This window comes from Dromaius novaehollandiae, chromosome 2, assembly GCF_036370855.1.
Source record: "Dromaius novaehollandiae isolate bDroNov1 chromosome 2, bDroNov1.hap1, whole genome shotgun sequence".
Lineage (NCBI taxonomy): Eukaryota > Metazoa > Chordata > Aves > Casuariiformes > Dromaiidae > Dromaius > Dromaius novaehollandiae.
In genome coordinates, this window is record NC_088099.1 from 143519225 (window position 1) to 143536037 (window position 16813).

General features: G+C 40.5%; 1 protein-coding gene across 2 annotated transcripts in view; it reads right to left on the minus strand.

Moving 5' to 3' along the window:
- Positions 1 to 200: 200 nt before the first annotated feature.
- Positions 201 to 16813, minus strand: part of GRHL2 (grainyhead like transcription factor 2) — a 71866-nt gene continuing 55253 nt past the window's right edge. For both annotated transcript variants that reach the window (XM_026119550.2, XM_064507644.1), the window contains exons 14-16: positions 11565 to 11650; positions 6057 to 6121; positions 201 to 4754 (exon numbers count right to left, since the gene is read on the minus strand). In XM_026119550.2, the coding sequence (XP_025975335.1) occupies positions 4640 to 4754; positions 6057 to 6121; positions 11565 to 11650 (266 nt within the window). In that variant the 3' untranslated portion in view covers positions 201 to 4639. The remainder of the gene's footprint in view (positions 4755 to 6056; positions 6122 to 11564; positions 11651 to 16813) is intronic.

The window sequence follows — 16813 nt, forward strand, 5'->3', positions numbered from 1 at the left end:
TGTATTGGAGCCACTTTTGCCACCAATAGGCTTAAAAATGTCAAAGCTAAACCTGTGTTTTGGTGATTAACTGTTTCAGTGTCTTCTTCTGTTTTCTTAGTAGCATGTATTTCTATCTTCTTCTTTTCAGAAAGTTTCCTGGGCTCAGAAATAGGAAATTAATTCCCAGTTCACAGTCATACACACCACACCAATGAAAATATTATGTCATACATAGGAATATTTATTTCTTTCCTTCTTAGAAATGTACAAAAAATAAAATAACTGTATTTACAGTTTATCAAACCCCTCTCCCAGTTACAACACTATTAAGTTACATGAGCTATTCTCTTAATATAAAAGCACACTATTTATACATAAAGCTTCCTTGTTTGCCAGAGAGAGGGCCTGTCACAAACTTTGGCACAAACACTCTTGTTTGTATCTTGTCTCCATTTATACGAAATGGAAGAGGGTAAAAACATTTCATAAGCTTTACATTTTAAAAGTCATAAGATACTCTCTTCCAGGTCCACATCAATCAATATACAGCATCTCTGACAGCTGGAGAGTTTAGTTTTTACTAATTGTTTGAATTAATTTACAACATTTAAACAATCCACAGACTGAAAGAAGAAAATATACAGGAAGGATACTTGATCTCTGAATTCCATTGACCAAATATTTCATGACAAAGGATACATAGAAAAAACATTATTTTCTTTGTAGTTAACATTCAGTGGTAAAAAATCTCCAAAATTTCTTGACAGGGATTTCATCATACATGAATAAAGCTTCACTGTAAGGATGTACTTTTTTGGGTTATAAGTACCTGACAATGCAGAAGGAAACTATATTTTGAGATTTTTGGTTTTCATAATAAAACATCAAATGGACGGTCACATAGCCAAATCTGTGGCAGGAACCAAAATTAGAGCTTAGTACACTACTCTGTCATTTGCACAACATCTTTGTCAGAGTCTTTCAAAACTAACATGGTATCTACAGACACTACACTGCTCTAATTCCACCTAAGGAAAGAGAGCTGAGCAGCAAGCCACCACTCAGGCTGCCTTAGTGAAGATTCAAGACTTCCATCTTGAAGGAGGAAAGGAAGTGTGAGTTTTGTTCCTTTAAATAGAAAACCACAACAATGCCACAAAAAGACAAAAGAAGGCAACACAGACATTTCTGAACCCTAGCCAAATCTCACTTCCATTTAACTCACACTATTTGGAAGATACGGTGTTCATCAATTTTAACCATGAAACAAAAGCAACATATAAACATATAAATATTTTGTACTACACATGGCCTTTGAATCAAGCAGGGTGCAAGGCAGGTCACTATTTTAGAAGTTTGAATCACTCCTACTGGCCCTTCCACACCACTTTGAAATCCTATTTTTGACCAGCAAGCCCTTACAGGTGAACCCTGTGAGCATGTAGCTTGCCACCACCAGCATTCAAGGCTCAGTGCCTCTCCTGCACCGAATGGGTGCAGGGAGTTGTGCTCTTCATAATGTTAGATGCTCGTGAGGCCATCCTCTGGAGCAGAGAAACGAAGCCCTCTGGTCCTGGCACATAAATAAAGATAAGAGAGACCATCCATAACTAGCTCTATTTGTTGTTTTAAAATACTCTTCCCATCAGGGCAAATCCTACTCATCTTTTTCAACCCTAGAGTCTTGCTACCTTCAGTGAGACTGTAAGAAGGAATTCAATGCAGGATGATCAGCTTTCTTTTAACTGACCAGGAATTTACACACTTTAGAAAGTGTATTCAGAAAAGCTATCCATTCATCTTGGAAGTAACTTCCCTTCCCTGGACAAGGCCTGACCAACAGCTCCTAAAATGGCATTAGGAAGATGGCTTCTCAAGTTCAGTATTTCCTGGAGTACTGCACGTCTTACTGATCCTTTACCACTCCTTAACGCAGGATGCTGCAGGGAAGTAGGATACCCACAGCATCCAGCAGATACTAGCACATGTTAGAGAGAAGAAAGGCCTGTCCCTGTATAAGAGAAGAATAATATTAACCTGACCGTTGGTGCTGCAAAAACAGCCCTGCCCTTCCCTGTGAATCTCAAATGCTACCCAAATGCTCACTGACCTCTCTTCCTGCAGCACATCACAACCCAGGCCACTCCCAGGCACCACCACATTCAAAGTAAGAAAGAGAGCTGGGATGGCAGGTTTGTTAGGGGCAAAACCAGGGCTTTACTCTGCCTACATTTACTCACACACTCAACTTGCAGCTTCTGCCAGGACACCATGACCAACTCCTTAGGATCCCAAACACCGTCTTCAACAGAGATATACAAGAACTAACACCATTGCTCGCAAGCCCTGTCTGCTGGTCCCAGCTCCTAATGCCACCTGACAAAACTGTCCTCCTCAGGTTTTTTTAGAAAAAAAAAATCCGGTCTAGGTCAGCATAGACTTTTCCTCCAAGTCTGAGCCAAGGAGAAACAAATTTAATCACCATAAATCCCTTGTATTCCCAGGATGTCTGTTCTTAAGCAGGGTAGCAAGGGCATCTTTGCTGGAGTATGTACTTATGAAAAGACAATGGAACTATCACACAAGTCTCACTCACAGAGGAGAAAAAGAGTACAGAGCAAATGAAGAGGGAGGGGGAGACGGAAACAGAGAGCCCAGGCACTCTGCTTTGCAGACAAACATAGACACATATGGATTCTGGAAATGTTAGCCCTGACTTGAATGGCCTGGACCTTTCATAGATCCTGGTCCCATAGAAGCATCTATGGGTAGCTAGCATTACTATTTGAAGTACAGATTTCAAAGGGATGCTATTGCTAATGAAATTAAGAAAGTGTGCAAGAATTTGCAGGACAATTCATGTAAAAATAGTACCAAATCAGATTGGTCATCTATTACAATTGCTTTGCTTGGGTGTAAATAGCTCCACACAGCTCAAAGCACTAGAGAATGAGCTCTATTAAAGTAGGCAGTGTTTCTTTAAGTCATTAACTAGTCAATGAAAAAGATACTGTGACTACATGGAGAAAAGATTTCAGAAGGAAAAAAATAAAGAAACTTTAAAAGCTGCATGTACAAAAGGACTCCCATCTGTCTGCCTCTTAGGATCCATACAGTGCACGTGAGAAAGAAATGCTTGCAGCTGAAACTCACAGGAGTGTAAGTTGACTGAGGAGCTTTCTAAGATAGCCATAGCAGCTGGAAAGGAGAGAGGTGCTGGGGACACTCAGCCTTGAACGCCTTTTTTGATATGATTAGCCTGCAACTTTCTTTCTCACAAAATTCATGAGGCAGAGGTAGAATTTGATGGAATAACCTTGTAGTTTGACTTGGGTTCAGACCCATCCTTTGTGAGGGAGATCTATCTCCACACCTCAGTTGTGGGCTGCTCTCAAACTCCACTGGTGAAATTGTTCCAATTTCTATAGATTATTTATATCAAGCCGAGGTTTCTACCCCATCCAACTGTTCTAGGAATTAAAATAGAATCACTGGAGATACAAGAACAAGTTCCCTTAAGAAGAAAAAGAAGAATTTGAAGTCCCATTTCTTACAGTCTAGAGGAATGCTTTATTGAGCAGGCTGTTGGGAAAAGCACCTTGTCCTCCGCTGGTTTGAGAAAGACCCACCGTGATGGCCCCTGCTGGCCAACGAAACAGGCAGAAGTCCCTTCTGTGCTTCTAGGCATGCCAGGCAGCAGACATATGGGTGGCATTGAGGATTTGGTGACAGCTCAACAGGGCACTCAAATATCTACGACTGGGACTTGGGCACCTAAGATGGATCTCGTTGTGACAGAGCACTCCAATCCCTGTAGCATGGTTTGCTCCAATATTTCAGTATAAAATCAGGTGCGTAGGGGTGGAGTATATGAGTGAAGAAACAATTATCAGCTTCTCAGCACACACTCCTTAACAGATTGCAGAAATCTAATCCTCTAGGAAAGATTCTGTTAAATCCTAAACCCAATACATATAAAAACATAGTGGCAGTAAACATGCCCACATACAGTAGTTAAAATATATTATTGCATATTATAAACATTATATACAAGGTTAAAATGGTTTATTTACCATTTACTTACAATGACATTTTTAGCTGAAAGCCTTACTTACAAGTCCTCATTGCTACATGCTGAGAACTACCAGAGGTATTTGGCAAGACTATACACTATGGAGAGATATGAATCTGTCTGAGCAAGTGAACTGTCAGCCACCTTCCCCATCTTTAGCACTACAACAGTTTTTTTGCTATGGTGGAGAGGACTACTGTTAAAGTGATTTATACCAGATTTCTGAAATTGGACCAGCGTGGTGCCTTAACATGTTTTAGAATGAGCTCATCCACACCAAAGCATGGATTAAAACGCTGCATTTCACATTTGCAGTGGGTCATCTGGTTACAAATCTGGGGGCTGGTAACTGCTTGTACACTACAGAGTGAGGAATAATAAATAAGGGTCCAGGTTAATGAGTGGCCTTGTGCTTGACAAACCCAAGTCTGTATGCAATGGGTGTGCATGTGCAGAATGGACAATGTTTTCAAAGCAGTCTTGTAACAGTTTCTCTGATCAATGTCTGTCAAGTTCCTGGGGAATCTTCTGCTTTCCAATAAGGATGAAATGCTGTGGTTCCTTACAGAAGGGCTCTGCCTGATGCTAGATCTCAGTCAGTGTGATCTTGAAACCTTCGACCATGCTCTCCATATGCAGGATGAATGTGTCCTCATTGGAGTAGTGCTCAATAATGTTGTCATCCATGTTTACCAAGATACTGGTGACGAAGGCAAAAATTAGTATTTTTATGTACCAGGGCAGTGAAAGGGAAAGCCACACACTCTACTGCATGTACTCACTTCACTAACTGAAAGCAATAGAATAAGACTCCAACACATGTCATCATAGGGAAAACAGTGGAGAATTATCAAGATCTGCACCGTTGCCCTTTATAGCCTTTGGATGAGAGGCTGCTACTTGCTGAAGTAGTTAAGGTAATAGACATGCCATGGCTGGGACTTTAACATGCTTCATAGGCTGCCTACAAGGCGAGCTGCACTGCAGCTCTCTGGTAGACCTAGCTAGCTGGCATTTCCCTGGCCTGGTGTCAGCTCGCCCAGGTACATCTCTGTGCTGCTCTTCAACCCTGCAGGCACATACACACACAGGCACATTATACATGAGCCTTTCTCTCTTCCTCTGTGATGTGTGTGAGTCATTTACAGGGTGAAGCGGTGTAATTTATGCTTTGCACACAGCTCGCAGGCCTAAGAACTCAGCTTATATGTGAGAATACTGACAAACCATTCCCCATTCTATTTACTTAAAGGATATGTGTTTTCTTCACTCTTTACCACAAAGAGCTTCTTCCAACAAATGTACCACTTGAAACCAGTGTTAAAAAGAAGCAGAACTTCTTTTCAAAAGTTAACAAAATTCCTAGACAAAAGACTGCCCTAAGCTAGAGTTATGGCTGAAAATAACCGATTGATTTAAAATGGTATCGCTAGAATATTGTGGTTATTTAGAAGTGAAAAAAATTAAAATGGAGAGGTTCAGGTTTATGGCAAGGTTTATGGCCCAGCTATTCTAAAATCACAGCTGTGATGCTCACATCTAAGTTGACTCAGTTGGAACTCCTGCAGCAAACTGCCTTGAACTTTCTCACTTTTCAGATCTGGGCAGTGGCCTACTCTCTCCTAGCAGCGCAGGGAAACTCCACATTGCATTCACAGTGAAGGCTGGGCCTCTCCCGTGCTAGTGCCCACAATGTTATTGGGTATAAAGAGTCTACAAAACACACTTTATTCAAATACATTTTTCAAACATAAATTCTGCCCCTTCACAGTAAGCCTATGAATACTGGTCAGATACAGACTGGAAGTTCATGTTTCCTGCTCTGCCACCTCTTGCTGTCTCCACAGACATAAGACTTTAGAGTTATGGGCTTGTGTCCTACAAGCATTTATAATAACAAGCAAAATGATGCTGTAAGCATCACTGGGATCTCTGGATGCTTCTAAAGGATCCAGCAATAGTCCCTCGCTAGTGTTAGTCCCCAGTTAGTTAGTTTACTTACCCCTTTTTGCTCTTCTTGTAAAGTTTTGCAATCTTTTCGACTGGCAGCCCATATTTCTCAGAGATCTGAAATCACCAGAATAAAAAACAGACATTAAAGACTAATGAGGCATAGGATGTAACCACATCTTTCTTTACATAAGACATTAAAACACAACCCCTGCAAACTTCAACATGATGTAGAAAAGTCACTCACAATGATACCATAGCTTCATTTAAGGATGATTTGGGGAGGAATAATCCTGAACACTTTGATTAAAAAAATACAACTTTTTCCATCCAGAAACTTGTAGACTAGAGTTTTCACAGGGTGTGAGTCACCAAAAAGAATAAAGCAGAAAATACAAGAAAACTTTTGAAGGAAGACTTCTTAGCTGATAAATTACCAAGAATAATAAGCACTTCATCAGGATGCTTTGGCATTGCTTTGCAGCAGTGTGTTAATAACTTGTTTGCATGTCCATTCTGCAGTATGCCTGCATGTTGTTTATGGAGATGGTGTCCTTGAGTTCTCAGTCTGAGCCCAGTTTCCTTTCCAAATTTTGAGTCTTCTGTAAGGGAACAGTTCTCATGGCTCATTTTTTTAGAAAAGGATTGTCCCAAAAGGAAAATAATTATGGACAAGGGACTTTTTGTCAGTGATCGATGTTCTGTGGTACTCTACTGTCAACCAAAGTAAGCTTCCTGCTTTTCCCAATTGAAATGAAGTTGCAGCTAAACAGCTGACTCTTCCGCATTAGAGAACTGAAATGCAAAATTAAAAATCCATTTCAAGACTGCCAAACATCAGTCACTGTAACATCCTTTTTTGTGTGTGTTTGTGTTCAGACTGCCTTTGAGAAAATATATTTTAGAAAGGTAAACTAAACCACTTATCATGAAATGAAGAATGAAAAGAAACTAATGGATAAAACTCAGCACCAAGGACAGATTCAAACAGCCACAATACCTCAAACAAGGCTTCCATCCTGACAGAGCCAGAATTCTCCAAGCAAGAGAAGTAATTCGCTGTATATTGCCTATACTCATATAACTGACATCTTACCTAACATACAATTTTGTACTTAAAAAGTATAGTACAACTTCAGGGTTTTGAAGAACCAATAAAACTTTTTCACCGAAAACAGTTTCCTCTGACCACAATATACATGTGTGGCTACAGACAGAAAGGAAAGGATATATGTAAGGGGTAAGTGATAAGATATACTAGACTCACCCACTCTTTTAGACCTAATAGTGAACAAAATGCAAATTAAGTTAAGTTTGGCGAGTAATACTTGCTACTTCAATTTTACTCACACTGGCATGTTTCACTGCCCCTCTGCATATGGTGCTGGAGATATTGATGCTAGTCCTGGTTCTCTCTCTTCATCTGTTTTGGGAGACGCCTAATTCAGGCTGCAGGAGCTCATACACTGCACTGTCACACACTCCCTGCCGTGGGGAGCATTCTACTTCACACATTTCTGAAAAAATTGGCTTCACCCTCCTTGCTTTGTATCTCACACGAGTGTTCTTACTACTATAAACCTATAAAACTAATCTTTCTCTACATCACTATATCCATGCGGTGGAAATGCTTCCACAAGGAAGACATGCACCCTACATACTCAACAACCTGTAGGTAGTCAGCATACTCACGTGGGATAGAAGCTCAAATCCTTGCTCCAAGTAAGGCACACACATGTCCCAGTGTTGGATGTCCTAACCTAATTCTGGTCGCTCTGCTTTTCCACAGACAGGACAGGTTGCCCCACCTGGCTTTCATGAACAACTAACCCAGCCTATGCACATAAATCCAAGGGAGGAGCAATGGTGCAGGATCTGTGGTAAAAGGAATCACCTACCTCTGGCCAGATGCACTTCTGTACCTACACCTTGCCTCTCACTCTGCACTTTACTCCTGGCTCCTCCTTGGCCATGTTTCCAAGGCTGCCTTCCTCCGATGTCTCATTTTGTGCTGCCCATCTAGGGTGGCTCCCTGTCTCGAGGCTGGCAAATCCTCTAGGGTACCCAGGTACGACAGTGTTAGGGCAAATCTTGACTGTCTTAGAGAAGTTCTCAGAGAAACTTTCACATCCTCCTTTTATTCCTTCTTATCCTCTAGCTTGGTTTAGCATGGTCTAGCTGGATAGAATAATATCACATAAGCAATCTGATGCTAAACTCTTGTATATAAGGCTTTGATGTACCCCTAAATTTAAGCTTTCATTTAAAGGGATAATAAAAATGGCTCCGTTTCATTACACAGTGGAAAAAATCCTTCATAATAGGAGTCAGAGCAAAACTGCAACCTGAAACTGTAGACAATGTCACAACAACCAGGTGAATGTGAGAAAATGCCATATCTATCGCTCTAGGCTGTTAACTCTGAAGCCTAGTGATATTCTAAAGATTGGTACTTAAAGACACTTTTCTCTGACTCCATGCAAATAAACAAGCAGGGAGAAACCTTCTTGTGCCAAGGCTGTTTAACATCAGCTAATATACAGCATTCTGCACATTTCAAATAAAACTTTCCTAGGATATTTGGGATACCTAACAAACACTCCTAACAAATGTTCCTCAAAGTGGTTTGGGACTTTGGGACCCCAATTTCTATGTAAGCTATTAGAGGTAGTGCTGAGAAGGCCCTGCCTGTCACACTGCTTCTGACAGGTGTAGGATTTATATAGCATGTAGGGATTAGTGAGCTTTGGGAAAGACTTCCAACTGACTGAATAAGCACATTTCTCAGGGACCCCTCTGGATTCAACCAATTATATTAAATGTTGAGCTGTGGAAGCAAGGCTCAAAGTGGGCATATGGGACAGCCTCCCACTCACAAGGCTCAGAAAAAAAGTCTCCAGGGCAAATGTGCTAAGTCCTGTTGTAGAATCTGGGAAAGTAGAGAGCTAGCATCTGCTAGGACATCTCAATTAACATCCTCCTCTGAAGCAGGTTTGTTGCCCACTCAGAAGGAAAACCACTACTGCCAACCGCTGTATAAAACATCTTCTCACCTGCCCCCAAGGAGACTACAATGCAGTAGGAAAGATAACTTTATTTGGAATATTTTCCTTTCTCATCTTCCTTTTCCTCTTTCCAATTTTCTGAGCAGAAACTCTATCCTTCCCTTAGGGTGGCTGAAGCAGTCACAGCCTTCAGGGTGGCACCAAAACAACAGGACAGGTGTCCCTTTGGACTGCAGGCCACTGGCATGGCAAGTCTGTCTTGTAGCACACATCTGATTGCAGAAGCCACCAGAAAGACTTCCTCCGCTGGGGTCTGGGAGATGGAAAGGACAACATCTGGGCTGGTTGAGGTATGTAGGAATACATATTTGCCAACTCATTTCTATGGAATAGTCTGGTGTGTTGCCCTACCTTTGCAGACCGGACACATACATAGAGAGGTATCTAATAAACTGTGGTCTACACAGGCTCTGCTGAACCCATCTGTTACTTTCTAATTGTAGAAATACATTAGGAGATGCTTGAATTCCCAACTTAGATTGCCCTCTGCAACTTGAATATATATTTTATTCTGCACAGTATAAAACTGGAATACTTACTGAGATCCACAGAGTTAACCTCAATTTGGATCAGTCTGAGAGCATGATTTAGAGCTGGTCTGTCACCACATAGTTGCATGATGTTTTGTGACTAGCAATTTTTTCAATATTCTTTATTGATCAAGACTGACTAGCATAGGATGCAAATATCTTAAGGAATAAATATATGCATTATTTTTTGAGATTTACCCTATCTCTGGAATCTGAGACCTTCAGATATTTGTCAGAAGAAAGAGATCTGAGAAGAAATCTGATTGTTCTTTTGGAAAGTGCGTATACAAGAACAATAAAATAAACATAGCATCTGAGAACACAAGGTCATTATTCATGGAAAATCAGGAGAAAGCCAAAGACCAGGAAATGTGATAAAGAAAAAAGTGGGTAATTCACAAACAGAAAAGGAGGATATGATTCAGGATCATTGCCTTTCAGACCTGGAGCTATATAATGTTCTAAACCTCGGTTTCTAAGATCTTAGCATTGAATTTATAATTCAGTGTTTAGAATGTGTACAATTACAGAATTACATGATTTGCTGAAAAGAATGTAGAGAGAATACTTAGAGTATTCAATCTGACAGGTTTTTGGCATTGATTTATTCACTATATCCCACCAAAGAGAATTAAAATTTTCTGAATGTGTTCTTTTCAGTGATCTGGGACATTTCACAAGAGATCAGATTTCTCTGGTGCTGAAAACATGCCACTGAGTCAGCAGCTGTGCTGACAGAGGTATGCAGAAACCCTTCCTGTCTGCACCAGCTTTGTTAGCTTTTGTATTACACAGTGGTTGGAAAAACAGGCAAGGAGATACACAGAATATTGAAGGTAAAATATTCATGTTAGCTTGAAGGGTTATAGAAGGATTATAATATACTTTTAACTTCCCTACAAAGACAAAATCAAGTGATGTTACACCTTTATCATGAATCAGACTGCAGCCTCTTCAAGCAAAACCTGGCTTTTACTGTTTTACTGTTACTCTTTTACTGTTTTATGTTGTGCCGAACCAAAAGAGCCCCAGTCATAGTTAACAAACAATATTGGAAAAGCACAGTTAAGTCATTATTATAATGCAACTGAATATCCTCAGAGAACATTGATCCAAACAGGTCCTTTAAACAGCTTCACTAATCACAAGTCTTTTGCCTTCTGCTATTGGCCAAATAAAGGTAACTCAATCTTTACCACTTTCTAAGTATTTGGTACATGCAACAAGACATTGTGATAATTTTATGAGAGTATAAATATACTATTTTTAGCACTCAACTGAGTTCTATAGAGACATTCTCATCCTTCCGCATCTTTTCTCCTACATGCAGCCGAGGCTGGAATTCAGCTCAGCTTCCCACATGCCAGTCTCACATCAGTCCCCCACCTAAGCAGGGAGACACATGACTGGTTCTTCACTGTTCCCTCATCAGCCTTCACATCTCTACTAGCCCTCAGCTCACATAAACAGGATTAAATTTGAAATATCCACTCATGATCACAGCTAATGGACAACAAGCAGAAAATCAAGTCACAGAAGCAGGCTTGAGCAGGTCACTCTGGGAGAGCTCTTTGTTAAAAATAACTATGGACACGCTGGTAGGCATTACAGCAGACGATTCAACAGGCTCTGAATCAGTGATGCAGAAAGAGGCATTTCAGAAAACAGAGTCTGATTCTCCCCCTGTCTCTGACACTGGTTAATTACTGCCATTTCACAAGGCTCAGGTCTCCAATAAATCAGCTCTGCAAATCTATTTTATCTCAGCAACCTACTGACAGCACTGAATCCAGAATATGCCAGCATTTCAGATAGAGGCATGCTCTAGAAAACCTTGATAAAATACTTCAAATATATTTAAGAATAATTTCATCTCTATATTATGTTTTGTCTCAATAATACATTGAAAATCTCAAGATTCGCTTACAAAGGAAGATAAACGATGTGAGGACATCAGATACTTACCGCTTCCATTAGCCCCTTTACTGTGGGTGATTTCAGCATCAAAGCATCAAACACCTCATCTGTCTCCTTCCTCACATACAAAAGCACTGAAACAGAAAAGAGTCAAACTTGGAGCAAGTCCAGTCAATTGAACAGATGAAACACCCTACACTGAGTAGAAAGACAAATATCAATCTATGACAGATAAAATGAAGTGCTGAAGATGGTTTGCATCATTAAAAAAAAGTAATCTCATGTCATCAGGAAGACACAGCATGGTTGCTTTGAAAAACAAAGAAATTCCAGCAGATTTAATTTAATGCAAGTAATCTGTATCTTCATGAATTTAAATCTCCATTTACTGAAATAAGAGAAGTCCCAGCTGAAAAACCTTGGGCTTTGCTTTGTAGAAATTCAGTCACTGAGGCTCTATCCCTGGGTCTTATGACAAAATACACAAGCTGGTTCTTCCTAAATCTATGCCTTGGCTTGCACCTCTCCAGGCTTCATCCAAAAGGCTGGGAAAAGACATTCAGAAAAGGCAGGTCTGGTTTGCCTTTAGTCGAGTCTCTTGAGAGAAAAAGCAATGAAAAGAAGTAGTACTCTCTGATGTTATCACATGGATGTCTTTAAACTGGCCAGCTGGAAAACCAGTCATTTAAAAGGATGAGTCCAAAGTCACTTGAGGCTTTACGGGGAAGACACTCAAAAGCATAACTGGTGCATACGCATTTTATTGCAGTGACTGCCCCTATTCAGGTACCTCAATGCAATTGGTACTTCCGTACACCTCCTCTTCCTCTCCTCAGACATCCTGTCAGATTTTAGGGGTTCACAATCATGTTGTCCTACCTATTCTAGCTGTTCTTCTTTCCTTTGTTACTGAGCTTAAGTCTTGCTCAGGTAAAAGTAGGAAACTTACTGATTATGTGGCAAAAGCAAAGCACACAGGTACAAGAGGAATTAGCATAATCATTAAAGAGATGTTTTATGTGTAATCTCATATTACTCAGATAAAACAGCAGCTTAAATAAAATGTTCTGAAATTGATTTTTCCCTAAACAAATAGTCTTTTCAAGCAGCAGTATTGTATGTCAGGGACAAATACACCTGCATTGTTAAATATTTTTTATTTCTATGGGACAAACTCCATTGCTAATCATCTCTTTTTTGATAGTTGGAAAAAAATAACTTCTGAAAGCTCTAACCCTTACAGTCCAGAAGGTATCATTGCCAGATTATTTAATTTTACAGTAGTTGACATGCAGATAAACTGACAGAGATGATGGTATTTTTCATACAGAACCAATTCTATGCGAGCTAATTCTCAATTTAAGACTGCAGCAGCATGAACTCAGAGCCATTTGCAGAGAACTGTAGCTTCTTTGCCTATGTTTTCAAATGACTGAAAAAGGTTTAAAATTTGGCTGATCGGATCAGTCTCCAGTCTTGGTCTATAAACCAGACTCCAGAAGCAACGGTGGGTTTTCTTTTCTCTTTAATTTAGAGGTGTTAGCCACAAAACTGCTCCCACAAGCAGGAAGAGCCAGATCCTTTCTACCACATTTTGGTATTTATTTGGAACCTGCCTGATAGTGATAGTGCCCTTTTTAAGGTAACAGAAGACAAGATAACTTTGGGTCACAACCTAAATAATTGTCAGTATATAGAAAGAACAAAAATCCAGAGCCGTTGTTAACCTTTTTTGGTTTTGAAATGTTTACTTGCATGAGCAAGCACTCGCTCAAGCTGCTAGTTTTACCTGGACTAACACTTTTATTAATTCAGTAATTCTCTTCTTGTGACTAGAGGGTTGCCCTGTGACTCCCAGCCTTTCAAACATCTGGACCATCTGCCAGCCTTAATAATTACAAACATGTATCTGAAAGAAGGAATAATCACTCAGTCTGAGGTTAAAGTTTGGGACATTATACAATACAAGTGCTGAGCTTTAAATCTCTCTGTTGTGCTTGGCTTGTCAGAGAACATTATGTTGAATGAAAGATCCATTACAAGGATAATGGGGAACTTGAATCACTGTTATACACACAGAGAGCCAGGATTAGTAAACATATGGGGATTTGTTAGGTTTTTTTTTTCCCCTGACAGGTGTGAAAACCCTGGCTTTGATTCCCTAGGGCACTTTTCCATAAACGACTTCTGGTGACAATGATGGCTTAAGAAGTCCCTGTCTCATTCCTGCCCTTATGCTCTGTTATTCTGGCCTGTCTGTATGAATTTTCCTGGACAGTGAACTGTCTCAAAGAGCAGATGCAAGTGAAAAAATAATCCTTTTTTGTGGTTGTTCTTCAGACAGTTTATAAGGAAGCCTCACAAACGTTTGTTCTGGCACAACAAAAGGGATGGCCTACAGCAGGAGAAGCAGTCAGTGAGGAAGGAAAGGGGCAGCAATGACCTGATTTGGCTCAGCAGTATTGCCACCGAACGTCAAGCCATGACTATGATGATGTGACACAACTAGTACTTATATGCCCTCTGATCCTGCTGTCACCATGTTCATGTAATCTAGATGGTCTTACTTTAAAAGTACAGATTGCAATATTTGGAAAAAAAATATCTTGTACCAGGCAGTGAGCTATTTTTTGAGAGCAAGTCAGATAAATTCAAATTTGTCTAACCTCTACATTACCTGGCTTCAGTTCTAAACATTTTTGCCAGCAGTGAAAGCCACTGTGCTCCCTAATGCTCTTTAGATGTTAAAAAGAGTTGCAAAAGATGAAGATGACAAATTTATATTTAGTTGCCGATGAAGTAGCCAGATTTACAAAATTGCAGAGTGGCAACTAGTTTTTGCTGAAGTCAAGGGAGACTGCTGCATCTGCGGAGATTTTTGGAAGCCAGGCCACTAAACTGAGGATTTAAATGTGAATGCAGAACAACAATACTAGTTATGTCTTCTAAAAAGGCTAACTGCTTGGCTCTTGATTGGCAAATCTGCCATGGCAGAAAACAAGCAACAGGTGTGTGGCAAAAAGGAAACTAGAAACATAATGGGACACTAAGACACTCTGCCATGAGCCATGTCTGAGTCCAGGCACTACCAATGCCCGACCAGACTGACACCATGAGCTAAAGCCCAACTACTAACTCTTTGAAAAGTGGCCTCTGGAAGGAGATGTGGCATTTAGACAAGACTGGTAGCCAGCTTTCCTTTTCTATATTTGGGGTTTTCACCAATTGCCCAGGTACAAATTCTCTAGCTACACAGAGCTACAGAGTGAATTATGTTCTCCATTCATACAGTTCACCTAAACTTAAGTCTTATGAATTCAAAATATTTTAGAGTAATTTAATTGGACTCTCCTGAGACACAAAAGCTAGAAAAAAAATATGACATTCTTCAGGCTGAGTCTTACAGGGCTGGAAATCTCCCTGGTCTGTAACAGAGCTGCTAGATTTATAATTAATGGGAAACTCCAATGAAATCTGAAAGGAAAAGTGATTTGAAAACTATTAGCAAGAACTCAAAACAGGAAAAGGCCACAAGTCTAGCCAAGCAACTAGCTGTGTTGCACAGCTGGTACAGCTTAACATACTTTACATTTCTGTGTCGGGCACTTGTACCTCCCTTAGAGCTCAAGGAGACAAAAGACATAAATTCAAAAGGATGCAGCTAGCTGTGTGAGAACATGAACTTTGTTTTACTGATGGTTTGCAAACCCCTTCAGATCTGTTCTTGGTTGTTGTTGAGGGTGGCTCATTAATACTTTTGCTTAGACCAGACAGTGTTGCAATTAGATCCAACAGGCAGAGGTGAAAGTGCACAAGGCAACACCATGCACCACTTCAGTTCTTCAGCTGGGCTTGGCTCTTTACTGGGTGCTACTAACCTGAGTGGCTCTGATAATGACCTGCCTTTGGATTACATTCCCTTTAATACATGTTTTCAGATACAAGATGTGTTCTGTCTTACATATTACACCAGTGCCACATCTATATCAGCTCTCCAGAGTTACTGATTCTGCTGTACCAAATAAATCTGGGAGAAAAAAGACTTTTAGCAAGGCTCAACCAGGGAAAAATAGCAGAACATTTTATTATCCGGTGACTTCTGTGGCAAAGATAGTATGGTCAAATGGGTAGCCTCAGCTGAGCTATGCTCCATTAGCACAATCCCAGATGTGGGGTTCCTGATGGCAGGAAGTTCACCAGAGCGATGGCAGGAAGTTCACCAGAGCAAAGGCCAAGCTGGAAGGGGTTTGGCTGCCTGCCAGCACAGTCCACTTTGCGAGAAGCACTGAACAGGAAGGGGATGTGAAGAGAGCATCCTCCAGCTTCCCTGATTCCATGCCTCTGCTGGATTTAATTATTTAACATAGTTTTGTCACCAACTGAAAAAACATTTTTTCTTTCAAATCTTCCCCTTGAAATGGTTGCAATTCCTGGACGATATTAAGACAATCTATCACAGCAAAGGAGAGGAATAATCAAAGGAAACCAATCTCTGCTTGCAGACAGCTCTCCATGCTTCTAGCTGGGAAATCCAGCTGAAATTGCAAGAGAAGAAGGTTCTTTACACAACTGTTCTGGCTGTCCCCTTCTGCTTGATGGAGCCCACACTGATAAGGTGAATTTGGTCAGGGCTTTGGGACAACCAGATATAAGTCTGTAGCCAGTGCTGACCTTAAGTAATTAACTGAAGATTAAATTAAAAGATTATGTTGACATTTATTCCAAGGAGATATCTGCCTCCATGCTGTATACCTTGCATGCTTGCCCTGGTTCATGGACACCATTCTAACCAACAGAGAAACTTTGCAAGTGCAGGCTCATGGGAATTTGTTCCTATGAAGCTCAAAGGACTCTTATAGATGGCATAGCTAAGAACAACTGAGTTCACCTCTGTGGCTTGTTGCCTTGCTATCTCACAAACTGATGGGTGAACCTCAAAATATCTGCAAGTTTGAGTTATGAGAATTGTTCATGCCCCTGGAGTGTCCAATAAACTTACATAACAGAACTCATCAGATTGAAGAAATGACAAATATTCTTCAGAGTGTCTAACTGCGGCAGTGCAAGAAGTGATCACCTATAGGTCACTGCTCTAGCACTTCATGGGAAATGACTATGCAAAGTAGATATGGTGGACCAAACCACCATACGCTTCTCCTTACCTTCACTGTAAAGTTTGACAGCTTTACCTAAATCATTGCTTGAATGCTGTTCAAGTTAACCTACACTGTAGCAGACTGGTACACAGGAGCTCACCTAGTACAGAATATGAAATGTGAGTGTGGTAATGTTGCCTG